We start from the raw sequence: 17573 nt of genomic DNA, 5'->3' as shown, positions 1-17573 counted from the left end.
TTCACTCGACGACAAAGGACGAGGACATCTTCCCTGTAGGACATGTACGACTCGCCGTTTTGCTGGACACGCTCCGCTAGCTTTTTCTTTGCAATGTCTGAGCGAATGGAAGCGTTCACCAAAATCTTACGTAGCTGGCGTTTAAATGAAGTCCAGTCCAGAAAGTCCAGTTCATAATTAAAGAGCCAAGTTTTTGCGACATCGGTCAGGTAAAAGGAGATGCGCTTGAGCTTCGCATATTCATCCCAGTGGTTGAGGACAATCACCCGGTCGTACTCCTGCAACCAGTCATCGACGTCGTCACCACGAAGGCCGGCGAATACCGGTGGATTCTTCTGCGGCATGGTAATCAAGCAGGAAGGAGGTGTTGTCCAGGCAGACGTCGTGGGCGCTGCCGCGGAAGAGCCCTCGTCTTGTGACATTGCCGAGGTCGGTTGGGGCAAACGGCGACCGGAACGGAGCTCCAGGGGTGTATTGGAGTTAAAGGCATAAAGGCAACGGTAGAGCGAGAGGACTGGGTGACCGGACAGCACAATCCGCCACTTGAGAGACAATTTTCAAGCCTCCAAAACTCTTCTCTATTCACACTTGAGCCGAAGCCTTTCTGCCTAGACCCAAGCGGTGATGATGAGTATTTACAGGTGAGAAGGCGAATAATATGAATAGTGCTAACAGTATGCATAGTGCTCACTATATATAATAAAGGAAAGAAGAATGTGCATAGGGGCTCGTTTTTTCCGTGTTTTGACACAGTATTAATGAGATCTAACAGACAATAATGCCAAGGAAAGTATAGAGGAAGTTATTAGACCGAATTGTAATGTAGATGTGAAGAAAGAAAAGTGGGTGAAAAGATAACTTGCCGTGGGCAGGAACCGATTGTGCGACCTTTGAATTATGCGTTTGATGCTCTACCACTGAGCTACCTCGGTGGCTATCTTCCCAGCCACTTTATTCGGTATATGCAGAGTTGCTAGCTCAATATCTGTGCGTCATGTTTAACAAATCACTATCAACGTGCTCTTTACCTGTGGAGTGGAAAAAGGCCAAAGTTGTTTCTGTGCATAAAGGAGGAAGCGGAAATGATATATCTAACTTTAGACCTATATCCCTGACATGTACAATCTGTAAAACCTTGGAGCACATAATTCTTAAACAAATAACTGTTTCCTAGAAGAAAAACGTATATTATCTCCCTATCAGCATGGCTTTCGCCGAGGTCTTTCAACAATAACCCAATTAGTGGAATTAACACATGAGGTATCCCAGAGTATTGACAACCAAAAACAAACTGATCTAATCTTCCTCGACTTTGCCAAAGCATTCGACAAGGTATCACGCAAGAAACTACTTTAAAAACTTGAGGCCACCTTAGGAAATTCTACTGTTCTTAACTGGATCAAAAATTATCTTACTGATCGTACACAGTATGTGGAATTTATCGATGAATTAATATATGCGAATTTTAACGTGGGAGTGTCAGTCAGCACCCTCAGTAGCCATGGCGGCGAGTGTGCCACACTCCTTATGAGCCTGTGTGAGGTGGGGCACCCAACCTGAGCCTGTGCGGCACCCTACCATGCACTTTATTTTGAATTTTGTTTTCATCTCTTTAACGTGAAATTGAAATGCATGCTAGGGCAGCGCCCTTGTTCTGGAGGCACGCGACTGCAACTGGAAAGACAAGAGTGCAGTGTTAGGATGGTTTTACCCTGTCTGTTCTTCGCCGGAAATGCACCAATAATACATTCACAACGAGGCCCCAACTACAGAAATGATCCTTGGCGCGATACGAAGGATCTTCAGTAGCCCACGACATGGGGCTATGGAAGCAGCTGAGTGCCGGAACGATGCACAGGATTCGTGGGCTCTGCAACGGCGCGAGGTTGCCGCTATATGTTTCCTGAGCTGCGGAGCGTGTGGGCAGTGGGCGACTGAAGCCTCTGGTAACCACCCACTCGTCACACAATTGACATTTTGCGACGCCTGGTGTTGCTTTAACTGTTTTACCATGCTACATTGCACATGTTAACGTGATTTTCTGCCCGACACAACGCTTCTACAGGACCTTTTGCGAAGAAGTTTCAAGTACCAGCATAGCTTTCTGGAGCAATACTCGACTGCCACCGAGAGGGCGCGAGTACAAATGCTGCTTGACCCTGTTTTTTTAGGGGCAAAGCTCCTGATGGTCTAGGCTTGTCCATTGGCATTGTATGCCATAGCCCCGAAAACAACCAGGCAAATGTGCCCAGACCTTGTCTTGGCAGACTTCAGGCTAGATTCAATACCACAAAGCTGTAATAAATGAAGGCAAAACGAAATTCACAGCTCAACACTATATACTAGCTATGATCAATAAATATTGCATATAACTGTACACCACTTGGCACTCATTTACATGATTGAATGGCCAATGTCACGGCTGTTTCACGGCAACACCGAACCATCCCACTGCTTCGCCCATTTATTATCGTTCACTTCGTGGAGATGCCATGATTTTTTCTTCTTTTTTTTCCCCTCTCATCGTCTGCGATATGAGTTACCGGCACCGTTCGGTGGCACTGCAGATAACTATGCCACTGAAATGTGCTGTTTCGATCTCCAACAGCTTTTGCTGTAACGTATACATGGTTCAGTCAACAGCAGCTAGGGCTTTGGCGCTGCCTTTTATTTCAGCCTGTTCCGACAAAGCACGCAGTTTGTTGCAGCTAAACAAATTAGTCCCTTTTGTATCATTCAACACTGACAGCACCGGCGAATTATTGCGCACGGCTTCACCCGCAGCTGTGCTGCAAGCATCTTGCTGGTGCGAGTGAGTGCCTCTTCTCATTTCCGTGGTGGAGGCCAGTCGAGGTGGATCTCCTGCATGTAAAGTGGAATTCAGGAAAAGGGAAGATGTCACTTCGAGGGTATACTTTGTCAAAGCGAGACAAGAGCTTAACAAGGTAACGTAATGGAGGTTTTCAGACTAAGCGTTCGGGTGCTGGGTGTTTTTGTGCAGTGCGCAAAAGCTCAGTTCCTTCAGAATTATGAACTGACTTACGAGTCTTACTCAGACTCTTGGCTTGATCAGAATCCGAGTGACTCATCCCGGTGAGTCTGGTTGAAGAAAATTTTTGTGAGTGCGAGACCACACGAGTCTGGCTCGAAAAATATTCGAGTCTGAGTCATAGCGAGTCCAAAGTGCAAGGTATACTTCTTGAGCGAGTCTGAGGGAGTTTGGACTTTCTTTTTGCCGACCTAAGTTCAGAGCACATAACCAGGTTTTTACAGCTGAATGCTATAGGTGCTACACCGCCTAACATTTTGCGCCCTTACAAACTACAAAACGTAGGAAAAAAAACGACATGAAAATAAGTGATACAGTGAGTGCTTGTTGTAAAAGTCTACAAAAGCAGTGCAGCTTCAATAGTTTATTAAGGCTATACAAATGCCATGATGTCTTTTTTCTTCTCTTCCTCTCATTCTTATTCTCAGGTTCTTAGTCTTCTTCATGTTTGTCGTCTAACGGAATTAAACAAATCCTGAATTATCTAAATTATCAAGAGAACAATAAACAGATGTCTGTGACATTATTGCACTTCCATTTTTTTAGGAGCTGGTGAATACAGTAATTAATTTACATTAGAGCAGTGCAAAAGCCACAATTTTCTTCAATTTTGATTTCAACGATCCCCATGTCTTAATCCTAAACACACACTGAGCCAATACCTTATTAGGTACCGCCAACACAATTGTGGATGGCAATCGCAGCTTTCTGAAAGCCCACGACGGCTCCGACTGTTTGCGGATGTCGCTTTCACACCTGTGTCATTTACTTGTGATGCTCGGCGTGCTCCGAGGAACATCTAGATTAACCGGGTTGCGACCGAATGTGACCGAATCATATCAGGTTCTATGACATTACACAGTGCACGTGCTGTAGGGGACCACAAAACCTGTTCAAATTATGCGATTTTTTGAATGAACAAGCGCCAAATTTATGAGCTTTCACTGTACTGTTATATCCCAGTGCCTAGGCAACATATATTCAGTAATTGTAATATAAACCGCATCTGGATGTTTACAGGAACGGCACATAAGGTATAATAGATAGGCAAACCGAGGTATACAGACAGTTACACTGTTAAAGGGAACAACTGTGTGCAAGGCATGCCTGAATTTTGCTCTCTTCCAAGAGCATAGTGCCTTTCTTTTGCATAAGAGTATTAGTGGTTGACAGCTGAGACTCATTTCGACAGAACAGTGCCATACATAAATGATCAGTCTGTATCCACTTCTCTTTAGGGGACCAGTATTACGACGGGTGCTCATTTGAGTGTTCCTTCCAACAGTGGACCATACTGTACATATAAAATTCACGGAACACTTTTTTTTTTCTTCAAAGGAGCAGCATCAGCCCTGTATGTGTGCTTATAATTTGTGAATATGTAACCTAATCTTTGAAACCCTAGCCTCTAGCCATTTGATCTGTACGGTCAATTAACAAAAGTGGTTGCACCCAAATTATCTATATGCAGGCAAACACAACGTGGGCATTGCATACCTCGACATCCAGTTCCAATATGTCCACGTCTGCGTTGAGGCAGCTTCCCAGCGAGGGCACTGTCCTGCCAAAGTCGCCGTGGACGAACTCCTTGATGTATCTGGGCACTTTTAGTTAGGGGCCTGGGATACTCATACACTCAAGCCTTATTTTAACAACAAAGCTGCATCCCAAACGAAAATAAGTTCGTCATATTTTAAAATTCGTTATAAAGGCATATTCTTAACCCTGTAATTCGTCATAACTAATGATTCATTATATACGAGTTCGCTATATTGAGGTTTGATTGTACCTGCGACACGGACTGTCCTTGTTTCCCATTTTTCATATCTATAGCAGATGCAGAAGGATGATACCTCCACTGATCACCTTGCATGCAACACCAACAGAATGGAAACTTCATTAACATATGCGTGTCTCACTGCTCGGTACTTCATGATCCACCAGAGCTAAGCGTGAAAAATTTTCCACAGAGGACAATACTGAAGACACAGTCGCAGCATACAGGTTCTGTCCACGTCTGCATCATCCTTTGTTTTAACTTTTTTTTCTGCACTTAACACTGGCGCATCATAGAATCTTTATGGCTGAAATAGTAACGCGCAACGGCCGAGCTCCCTTCCTTTTCCTAGAACACAGAACTATCCCTCATTACTCATTGACTGTTGTGAGCTCCAGAGTTCACCACACTGCAGTGTGTTGGTGAGATGGAGTCCAGCGTCTGATTACTAGCTCATCTCAACGGCAGAGAATTACTAAGTGCATTGACGTGAAATACCAGAGCAGATTGAGTCATACGACTACAATCGGGGGCCAAGGAATTCATCGACACAAATGATATTCGCACCCATTGGCGTGTCTCGCACGTGGTCACAATGAAATGTTTCGCAATGGATCTCATTTGCAACTAGTGCACTTACATCATCATTTAAAATATTCAAGCGCTAGCGTATCTTATTGCACCCTTTTTTTAGCGTTTCCTCGTCATGCTACTTCTGTTACCAAGATAGCAGCGTTTCAAGATGTGTTCATCTGGAGTGTGTCTGCCTTCGAAAAGCACCGACACAAAAATTTTGCACAGTGGTATTTATTAGTTACAATACGTAGCTTACGACCTACCTATCATGGCTGGAAGTCTCGTTTGTGCGAGTGCACAGCGGTTATTTATTTAGAGATGTTTCTAAAGCGCTTTGTCTCAATTTCAGTTTTAAATAGCACCGAGCCAGACAGAAGCATTTTCGAGGGCAAAGTGAACACAGCTGCTACGTGACCACGCAAAACGGCAACATGCGTGCTGCAAGCGAAAGCTTGCTTGAGCACGTGCCAGCAACTAGCCAACACAGTCTCGTGATGTCCGAATTTTTACGTTGCCCCCCGCATCGATATCAGTGTTGTGGGGGGCTCTGCATCTCGCCGAGTCGCGCGACGTACAATTGAAAATGGATTTTAAATGTGTTCTAGGCTGTATTTACCAGCGATAGCTCGTAGATGGTGTGTATGTCTCCACAAAAATTCATCTTTCTAACTATAAAGTTGTGCCTGGTTAGCCATATACAAGAGGAAGAGGAAACGGCGAAGGAAAGAGGAAACTAATACGCTTGCATGCATGTCAATGTTCATCGCACACGCTCTGAAGGTCCCAAACTATAAACTGTTAAAATATGTTTCAACTGTGACCATCTCGGCTGAAGTACACAGCAATCCATAATCTGCCTTCGGGACAACATTAATGTGCAGTGCCAGAGGTAAAAGCCCGCTGCCCACAGCACTGTTGTCGTCAAGGATACGTGCCGGCCTGAGTGGTGATGTGGAGGTTGAACCTGTGTCCTCCATCTTCTCCGTCCTCGAGCGGTTCCAAGGACATCTCGTAGACCGTCCGTTCACGTTCCGCCAAGTTTCGCCTGCGGACACAATGCACCATACGGAGCTTTACCGACTGCAGAAACGGTGGGATTGCCATGTTTGGTGACATGATCATTCAGACTACTTGTCATTCTTCGTTGCACACCAAGATTTTAGCGCACAGGCATCGAACTCGTGAATTTCGACTTCACTTTATTAAATGTTGGGTAATAACTGCGTAACATTGCAAGGTGTCTAATACACAACTTAGCTTCAGCCAGTAATTTGCTTTAGCATTATTTGCTGTTTTCTAGCGGTGTGCTTTAATGATATCTTCTTAGCTCAACCTTTCTTTAAGCATAATGATGACGAGAGGGTCAGTAAGCACAAGACTAACAATGTTTGGTTCGGCATCATAAACTACACAAACAATAAAATTTAAAAACAAATTATAGTATTTTTGTGCTCCAAAACCAAGAACCTTCCCCCGCTCTGTCACACTTGTGTATCCAATGTTGCCCCTCGCCTTCCTTTGTCAGTATGGAGGAGAGAGTACGAAGTGTAAACACGCTGACGCTAAAGAAATCGGTTCTGTTGTAGCCTTGAGAAGACAGGTCCGCTTGTCGACACGTCAGCTTGACACAGCCCCTGTTTACAGATTTTTTATTGTAAGTTTCCATTTTCACCTTCCTATAGTTTTTCGGAAAACCAATGCGAGTCATGCTGTCGTGGGAGTCATTTTGCAGCCATCAAAATGTGGATGCTGTAAGCGAGGAATCAAACCCGTGTCCTCGAATCGGCAGTGTGCACCATAGCCAACAGATAGAACGCTTTTGAAACGGCTCAAGCTGGAATTCTAGATTCTAGTTTCACTGACCATCCGGCATGTGTGGTCAGCCAACTGACTGATTAGAAACGTTTGGGAATATTTACGAGAAACTTTTGAATACCCGATTCCCGTAAGACATTTGATACAAACACAAATAAACAGATAAATGAAATGAAATGCCATGCAGTAACAACATTTTCATACAGTTATTCTACTATTGAACTTTTTGGTGCCCGGTCTACATTCAATCGAAACAGATAACACCTTGAAGCTCTATACAACAAATGTAATTACAATGAAGCAAAACTGTAATGAGCTTGTTTACAAGGACGCCTTACCATTAATGCAATGTTATTATTACAATACCTTTATCAAGAAGTTACCTTCTGTGTAAGATAAAACTTGGCTGTAATGTGGTTGATTCCACTTAATAATTGTAAATACCAGTGTACCCTAATGTAAAAGACACTGACCGAGTCTGGTGTACAATGCTCGTGGATCAAAACGAGACAATGCGGGACTAAGTAACACGCATACTTTCGTTTCCACTGTTTTAAGTTAGGGTCATTCGGTGCGGTTATGACTCGAACGCATAGACCAGAACCAGCACTATTTTTAGAGATGAGATTCGTCGCGACGTGACGTGGTTATCTTGAGCACTTGTGCGCACCAGTTGTTATACACTCAAACTTCGACACAACAAATATGGATATAACAAAATATTGGTTATAACAAAACTAATGAAGAATAGTCTTGCAATAGATGTAGTGTTGGAAATAAACCTGCATAAAAAAACTTTCGGATATAACGAACCTATTTTCATGTAAGATGCAGTTCTGTTTTATTGAGGTTTGAGTGTACTCAGAAATGTGCTGCATTTGAAACCGCGAGTACTGTACGAAATAAATGCATAATTTAACCGCTACGAAATGAACAAAGTACCTGTGCAGAACACGAATGGGCGTCTTCTGCTTTAGCGTCACATTCTTGAGCTGGGAGATCATGGCCGTGTCGTCGTCTGTGAGTCGCCTGTCAGCGCAGCACAGCGCCGTGTACGTTTTTTGCTTCAGCTCTTCACCGTCCTTCAGGACCTGCGTCATGTCCCTGAAACGCAAAGCGTGTTGCGAGCTGAACCTTTTGATTTTGTCAACAAATTCAACGTCTCAACATCTAAAAGACTGTTCTCATTCGGGAACAACGTTTCTTGGGGAAGATGTGGAACTACAAAACCGAAATGCATGCCTGTTAGCACACCAGGCACAAGTAACATTGGCAATTTTCACACGAAACTGTTTTACACTGGATTCTATCAAGGCTTCAGTGATGCCATTTCCGTCACTGACAGGGCATCGGCTCTGGTGCAGCGAGAGACATTCCAGCAGGCACTGGAACATACGCTCAACCCTCGATGTAACGAACCTAGATATAACGAAATATCAGTTATAATGAAGTAAACAAAAAAGTTGCAATACATAGTAATAATAATATACCTTTATAACAAACTTCCGGATATAACAAACTTATCTTCATATAAGGTTCAACTTTGTCATAATGATATTTGAGTGTATTTGTGCACCTATTGCTCCAACTGCGAGCTCTAACTCTTGCATATCTGAAGCTAAGTGCAACCACACCACAACCGGACCAGCTTCTCAACACGCCACAAAGCTGAACCAAAACGAACTGCTTCAATGATGACAAGTCTCATTTCTATGTTATGCTGATTCCATATTAAAGAGGTATCAACTATGCATTTTTTTCATTTGCCTTGCTCAAATAAATGCTCATTTTTTTCTGAAACTAAAAGAGTTACAAAAAGACACAGGCAAGAGAAAGGTATTGTTAGATTTTCAAGAATTTCTTCTTTTTTATACATATACATTGCTACGTTAGCTGCACGCCTGTCTTACAAGGTAAACATAGCTTTCTCGTAAAGTGTGCTTGCCCATGTGCGGCTGCAACATGACCGATTAGTTCTCCGAGAAAAGTGTACTTACAATGTGTTAATGAAATGTACATCTAACAGTTGAAATGCCTCTCTCCCACTTACATTTCTCATGTGCGTCTTCTCAACGCATTAACGCTGCGACCAAGCAAACTGCAGCTGTAACTGAAATGAGCCGCAGACTGCCGTACTCTTTGCAAAGTACACTCAAAACTTGGGTATAACAAATCTGGATATAACAAAATATTGCTTATAACAAACCTTTATAACGGATTTTCGGATATTACATTCTTACTTTCCTGAAAGATGCAACTTTGTTATAATGAGGTTTGAGTGTAACACAAACGTGTAGGAGCTCCGCCATCATGGGCTTCGCTCGACTGCCAAGCTTTTAGGTGACTCGGAGTCTAGTGATGCTTTACATATATCTCTGCAGCAAACGAACAATGAAGAATTTGATGAAGTTCACAAACACTCACTTTGAGATGACCTGCAGGTCACTCACGCTGATGTCCTTTGTGCTTGCGTTGATTTCCTGAGAAATCAATCACATCGAAGCGTCAGGATAAACTGACTGCTGTTGGAGCAATGCAGGAAATACAGCGAGCACACACACCTGAATGCTTCAAAGAATTACAGGAAGTATTGCCGGAGATAATCGATCAACCAACCGGTTATCATTGTGCAATGTGTAGATGAAATGAGCAGTTATTATTACACAGCTATAAGCCTAGAGCCCTTTTAAGGGCTGTTGCAGGGATATTTTTTTTTAATAGAAGTAGTTATTGTTGAGCCACTAAGGCAAATAAATATATATAAAAAATGCAATTAATTACTAATGCAACTATAGCTTCTTTACAAATTCAGAACGTTTTATTTTTTTATCTCAAGTTACTGGCACAAGTTATGTAGATGAATGCGAACAACCTCCCTATATGAGCGAAATAAATTAACATATAATAAAAATTCTCGGGAAAAGAAGAAAAGTAGGCATTCCCCAACTTACAAATAAAAACTGCAGAGAAATAAAACAAGACACAATAAGGTTGCAAATATATTGCTATTGTAATGATACTTTATATTTACAATAACGAACCAATTTTGAAGCATAGTTAATTATTTATGTAATACATACTACATCAACTATAATTCCCTTCAAAACTGCTGAGGAAACTAGCAGAATACCTGGCAAAGAGCAGTGGCTGTAAAAATGAAAATAAGAAAAATGCAATGAATCACTTGACACCTTAATTTCTCTTGAAAGAAAGAACAAGATACCTCTGAGAAAAAGAAAAGACTTGAATTTAATCAGTAGAAAGAATCTTTTACATAGACTTCAAATGTGTTAACATGCGTGTTTAAGACTTATACTACTGTACAGAAAATCTGGGAAAATGAATTAAAAGAAGATTGCATAGAGCGCACAAACCGGAAGAGCGATACCTACAGCATTGAAGCGATCAATTTTACACATCAGAAGAAATGAATGGATTCTCGCAGCATGTGCTAACAGCGTCAAACGAAACCCAAACAGTGGTAAGCATTAGTTACGGTATCGTGGGTACCCCCATGTCATTACAACTGGAAGGCTCAAAACATCCGGTATGGCAGTACTGCACACATGTGCGAGTGTTCATAGTGATAACTGCATAGCGCATCCTATACCATTGTGAATGCTTGCTGCTGTTACAGTTTCATTCGACGCTGATAGCACAGTCTGCACCTTTGCATACGAAATGGCTCATAAATCGTAATTAAATGAATTGCTTTCAATCAAGTGAGAACCTTTTCAATAGTCTCCATGTCGGATATTGTGAAGACGGCCCTCTTCGCCTTGAATATTTCCAGGACAAATGGCCGCCCTTGAAGCAATAATGATAAGTGAATAGAAATTAAAGTTTCACAACTTCTAGACAGAGAAGATTATACTCTATTAGGCTGGGTAAAGTAGCACTGGCAATTAGGGTAATTAAAAAAGGTAATTAAGTAAGAACAAATTAACTTCATGCCTAATAATTATCATTTAATAACAATTTACATTAATTAATAAATAACAGTACAACCTTTATTAATAACAACACACAAAATGATTAATAAACTAATCATTAATAGGTTAAGGGGCAGACTCGTCTTGGATATTTTTTGTTCATTTCTTCAGTGATCTTGAACAAAGTGCATAGGCTTATGCAGTTCTTTCTGCTGATTTTGAATATGTAATTACTTTTCCTGTAACGCAATTTATTCCTGAGATAACTTAAGTTTACCCCCTATTGTTTAAGGCTACTATAGAAAAAAAGTTTTTAATTAAAAGTGATATTTAAGATATAATGACATATGCTAATGACTAGAGATTGAACGTATGCAAAGTTTTCTTGTTTTTTGGCATTTTTTGGTTACCTTACGGTAAAATGAACTTTCCATTTTGAAAAGCATTTGGAATTGTGTAATGATTTTGATGAGTATTTGATTAAAAAGGCTTGTGCTCTAAATTCTGCTGCCATACTTGCATTCAATGCATGTACAGGTTTTTATTGCAAAAAGAATTATTGTTGTGCCTGCCCTAGCTGCAGAGCTATGGAGGCCTCAAAACTAAAAAGTCGTAAGTTTACTTTTCTGAGAAAAATAGAAAAAAACTGATACCACCCTGTTTCTTTTAAAAACGCCAATCACGGTGTGCATGTTTTGCAATGCTCATAACGGCGCTCATACATTGGTAGTAGAGCTTCAGACACGGGTGCTGGCCAATTATAAAGAAGCCTCGAAGTAGGTTCCCAATTTTTTGCAGGTTCTGCATTGTGCTAGCACCATTAAACTGGGCAGTCAGACTGACATTGCAAAAAAATTACCACTTCCTGGTGGGTGAAAATTTGCATAGAGATAGAAAATACCTGCAGCATGCCAATTCTAAAAAATGCATTTTTTTCGGTCACTTTTCGATCCCAGTGATCAGTCTGCCCCCTAAATAAGTTAAGTTTATTAACAAGAGCAGCACCATGATAGCTCAATACACAATTTCTTCCCTCAAATTTTAAAGTAAAGGTTAACAAGATTTGAGGCATTCATTTGATTGATATGTGGGGTTTAACGTGAGGCATTCATCCAAACTTGCCTTTCTTACTTGTCTCGTGTGCTCAACCATATCAGCAATTGATAATTATATTAACATATTTGGTAGGACATCCACCCGCCATATTCGACATTTGGGTCACTTTAACAATTTCAAAACCAGCCACCAATCCCTTGATTCTCAAGCCACTCGGTGGTGCGTATGTTACCTGGCAACTAAAGCAAAATGTTGTAATTACATACGCTTTTCTCCATGCACATGGAAAGGCAATGAAGCAAGTGACTGAAGTTCCAAACTCAAATAACAAAAATTAAACAGAGATCGGCAGATTTCAGTAGTGCCTCTTCTACTGAGGTCATTCGCTGTTGCAAGAGTTTTTTTCACACGGCTTGCAACTCCAATTTCGAAAGGAATCGTTTCCTACTGTAATACATCTAATGCTATTCTCAGACCTCAAAATGAAGAGCTCAGATACAGTGCAGTCCACTTATAACGATACCACATATAACGATATATCGGTTATAACGATGGGTCGACTTAACAGTCTCATTTTATGCATTGGGGCTATGGGGAAAAAAACCATATATAACGATATGTTATCCACCGCATATCGGATACAACGATGAAAAGTTTGCCGTGAACGGCATGTTTCATTCAGAATAATCGTAACATTTAGATTGATAAGTTCCTCTGAAACGAACTATGCCGAGACAAGACGAAAAGTTAAGTGCCAACCACTGGCACGCGTTCGCTCGCGTCTACGCGTCAAAAGCGTCAAATGCGCCTCTCGGCGTCGGCTTCGGAGGGGAATACGCGAGCAGGCGCGAGGGATCAAGCCGGGCTTGATATTTCGCCTCGCGTACGCTACGTCACCACGCGTACAGCGGCGCCAACCAACCAGAGGCCGCGCGCCAACCAACCAGAGGCCGCGATGACTCCGAATGCTGTGCCTAATGGCCGCCGCTTCGAAGGCACAGCCGAGTGCTGAAAGCAAGCATGAAAACTACTCCTAACGTTCCTGAATGACCGCTTCGTAATCTAAAACGACAACGAAACGACGAACGACTGCGAGTGCTACCAGCGTGACGCGGTTTCGTGCCGAGTTCGAGCGACGCCGACAAATCCAGCGAATGCCGGCCGGCTATGCTAGCGCCGGACCCCTGTGCGATCGTCGGCCGAGCGAAAGGAGCATGTCGGTGTTCTTGTGCTTTCATCTGTGACTTTCTGTGCTAAAAACGAGTGCGAACATACTTCGGAGGTTCGAAGGTTTGAGCGTGAGCCCTCGCCTACCGCGGAGGCAATTCAGATCGGTGTCATCTGCATCCAGCGCAGGCCTCTACCATCTAGTTCGTATGAACCAGCACATGCGAGGCACATCGGCTGAAAAAAACTCTACGGTAGTTTCCGTCGCAACATAGACACCATATACGACGACCGAAATATCGCGTAGGTGATACGGAGGAGTTTTTATCTGCACTGTGTTTGTGTTTGTTTTCAACATCAATATTCATCATCGCTGAAAGCGAACCTCGCACTAGCCAACACATTTCCGTGATGTGAAAACGTACGTACTTATATAAGTGTATTCGCGAATTGTATGACGCGGAAACATTCGTTGGCTTCGGTGCTAATCGTTTTTGTGTGTTGCCAAGCTAATCATAAGCGTGCGCTGGTTGGTAGCAGTGAGATGCGACTTCGTGTCGGGTACCAGCGACGCTGACACACTGGGCTGTCAGCGGTCTCATTTCCATTCACGTACAAGACAGAAACTCGAGCGTGCTTCGCTGTGGTGATCGAAAAAGAAAGTTGCATGATTAAGTGCTGCTGGTATTGCCTGCTATTTCACTTCTCGCTTCTTCTGCTTCTGTGCTACGCTCAGTAGCACATACGTTGTTTGGAGGCATTCTAACACACACATTCTTAATTTGTAGTTCATTCTGATACTCATAGCTATAGGCATACAATGGCGCTTCTCCGTCATTTTACAGTTTACTATAACATAACGCGCGATCTGTTTACAGCTGGACAGATAACTGAAAACCTTGTGAGAAGCACCTGATTTGAAATCAGCTGCACGATGACACGATTGTGGGAAGAGAAGATCACCACATGTATGCACAGAATGAATGAAGGTACACTAGTATGGTACTGCACTTTGTGTAGAAGAAATGCAAAAAGTACCTCATGTGACTTATGAGTCCTTTCAGAGCTGTGCTTGTATTTATCTGTGCCTCCAGACTGTAATGAGCTCAATATATTCGATGGTTCTGAACATTGAATATTTGTATGTGTTTCCAAGGAGTCCTTCATTTCTGTTCGGTTTTTTAGTATATGCATTAACTTGGATTATATATACGCATTCACTTAAGCATATTCTGTGTAGTTCTGTTGGAAAACTTGCCAAAACTTCTGTACGGTGCTCTGGTGCAATCCTTTGATCAGTATCTGTCCCATCAAAAATTTTTGGCATGCTTTATTGCATTATAGTGTATTTTGACAATTAATGACATGCTAAAGCCACAGTGCTTGGCTGTAATCTCAAAACCAATGTCTGTCTCATCAAGAAGTGTCAGATGCATTTTGTAGATGTTAAAGGATATTTAAACTACCAGCAAAGTGCTGAAGTCTTCAACACAGCACTGATCCGCAATCACCACCCAGCTTAGAAGTCATTTGTAGAGTTCTCTAACACGTTCAAATAAAGTTATCAAACACTGGATTGATCTACTTGGTTTGATTCCTAATCCCAGTGTGTCTGACTTTTTGGAGGCACTTGTATTATAATAATGTCCTATTTCTCTCATTTATTACAGGGGTGCACTCAAGGGTAGTGATATTTGTTTACCTTGGCACACTTAATGTGATATTACTGTTTATATTCTTTCATTTTGTATATATGTATGCCACTTTTGCAGTAGCCTCACAGTGAGCAGCTGTATTTGAAAATAAATAAATATACCATCCGAAAGTGTTCAACGCTGTGCTCGGTTCCAATCTAGTCGCTAATATCTGTTGCATCGTGATGTGTCGGGTATATTTATTGCATTGGAGAACATTTTGGCTGCCTTCCATGCAGGGTTCAGTTCCAGTATTATGACTGATATCTGTGACTTCATGAAGAGTTAGACGCGGTTTGTCGTTTTAGAGAATACTTTAACTACAGACAACATCCAGAAGTCTTTCCTACAAGGTTCAGTTGCAGCCCTATGGCCAATATCTGTCTTATTATGAAAACTTCAAGTACAGTTAGTTGCATTAGAGCATATTTTGACTACAAAAAATGCCCAGAGGCATTCTACGTAGTGCTTGGTTCCATTCTTATGACAGTATCTGTTGTATCATTAAGAGCCAGATGCGGTTTCTTGCATGACAGGATATTTCCAATACGCTTATCATTCAAAGCCCTCTGAACAGGGCACAATTACAGCCTCATGACCTAAATCCGTCACATCATGAAGAGTAGGGTGTGCGTTGTTTCGGCTGCGGACAACGTTCATTTTGGCTGCAGGCCATTTCGGCTGCAGACAACGTTCAAAAGCCTTCTATACAGGGTTCACTTCCAATATTATGACTGATAACATTGACTTTATGAACAGTTGGGTGCGGTTTGTCATTTTAGAGAATAATTTGACTAAAGAGAACGTCCAGAAGTCTTCCATACAGGGTTCCGTTCCAATATTATGACTGATATCTGTGACTTCATGAACAGTTCGGTGTCGTTTGTCGTTTTAGAGAATACTTTGACTAAAGATAACATTCAGAAGTCTTCCTTACAGGTTTCAGTTCTATAATTATGACCGATATCTGTGACTTCATGAACAATTGGGTGTCGTTTGTCGTTTTAGAGAATACTTTGACTAAAGACAACGTCTAGAAGTCTTGTATTAAGGTTTCACTTCTAATATTATGACCGATATCTGTCACTTTATGAACAGTTGGGTGTCGTCTGTCGTTCTAGAGAATACTTTGACTAAAGACAACGTCCAGAAGTCTTGTATTGAGCTTTCAGTTCTAATATTATGACCGATATCTGTCACTTCATGAACAGTTGGGTGTCGTCTGTCGTTCTAGAGAATACTTTGACTAAAGACAACGTCCAGAAGTCTTGTATTAACGTTTTAGTTCTAATATTATGACCGATATCTGTCACTTCATGAACAGTTGGGTGTCGTCTGTCGTTCTAGAGAATACTTTGACTAAAGACAACGTTCAGAAGTCTTGTATTGAGGTTTCAGTTCTAATATTATGACCGATATCTGTCACTTCATGAACAGTTGGGTGCCGTCTGTCGTTTTGGAGAATACTTTGACTAAAGACAACGTCCAGAAGTCTTGTATTAACGTTTTAGTTCTAATATTATGACCGATATCTGTCACTTCATGAACAGTTGGGTGTCGTCTGTCGTTCTAGAGAATACTTTGACTAAAGACAACGTCCAGAAGTCTTGTATTGAGCTTTCAGTTCTAATATTATGACCGATATCTGTCACTTCATGAACAGTTGGGTGTCGTCTGTCGTTCTAGAGAATACTTTGACTAAAGACAACGTCCAGAAGTCTTGTATTAACGTTTTAGTTCTAATATTATGACCGATATCTGTCACTTCATGAACAGTTGGGTGTCGTCTGTCGTTCTAGAGAATACTTTGACTAAAGACAACGTTCAGAAGTCTTGTATTGAGGTTTCAGTTCTAATATTATGACCGATATCTGTCACTTCATGAACAGTTGGGTGTCGTCTGTCGTTTTAGAGAATACTTTGACTAAAGACAACGTCCAGAAGTCTTGCAGTAAGGTTTCAGTTCTAATGTTATGACCGATATTTGTGACTTCATGAACAGTTGATTGTCGTCTGTGGTTCTAGGGAATACTTTGACTAAAGACAACGTTCAGAAGTCTTGTATTGAGGTTTCAGTTTTAATATTATGACCGATATCTGTCACTTCATGAACAGTTGGGTGTCGTCTGTCGTTTTAGAGAATACTTTGACTAAAGACAACGTCCAGAAGTCTTGCATTAAGGTTTCAGTTCTAATGTTATGACCGATATTTGTGACTTCATGAACAGTTGATTGTCGTCTGTGGTTCTAGGGAATACTTTGACTAAAGACAACGTCCAGAAGTCTTGTATTGAGGTTTCAGTTATAATATTATGACCGATATCTGTCACTTCATGAACAGTTGTGTGTCGTCTGTCGTTCAAGAGAATACTTTGACTAAAGACAACGTCCAGAAGTCTTGTATTAAGGTTTCAGTTATAATATTATGACCGATATCTGTCATTTCATGAACAGTTGGTTGTCGTCTGTCGTTCTAGAGAATACTTTGACTAAAGACAACATTCAGA

At 41.6% G+C, this 17573-nt stretch overlaps 1 protein-coding gene across 1 annotated transcript in view; it reads right to left on the bottom strand.

Moving 5' to 3' along the window:
• Positions 1-2647: 2647 nt before the first annotated feature.
• Positions 2648-17573, bottom strand: part of Pus10 (Pseudouridine synthase 10) — a 28748-nt gene continuing 13822 nt past the window's right edge. The window contains exons 11-16 of the mRNA XM_037416701.2: positions 10948-11024; positions 9642-9697; positions 8160-8321; positions 6334-6447; positions 4547-4646; positions 2648-2862 (exon numbers count right to left, since the gene is read on the bottom strand). Coding sequence (XP_037272598.2) covers positions 2827-2862; positions 4547-4646; positions 6334-6447; positions 8160-8321; positions 9642-9697; positions 10948-11024 — 545 coding nt within the window. The 3' untranslated portion in view covers positions 2648-2826. The remainder of the gene's footprint in view (positions 2863-4546; positions 4647-6333; positions 6448-8159; positions 8322-9641; positions 9698-10947; positions 11025-17573) is intronic.

Source organism: Rhipicephalus microplus, chromosome 8, assembly GCF_043290135.1.
Source record: "Rhipicephalus microplus isolate Deutch F79 chromosome 8, USDA_Rmic, whole genome shotgun sequence".
NCBI lineage: Eukaryota > Metazoa > Arthropoda > Arachnida > Ixodida > Ixodidae > Rhipicephalus > Rhipicephalus microplus.
Note: the sequence above shows the minus strand (reverse complement) of the source record. Positions and strands in the feature narration are given on the sequence as shown.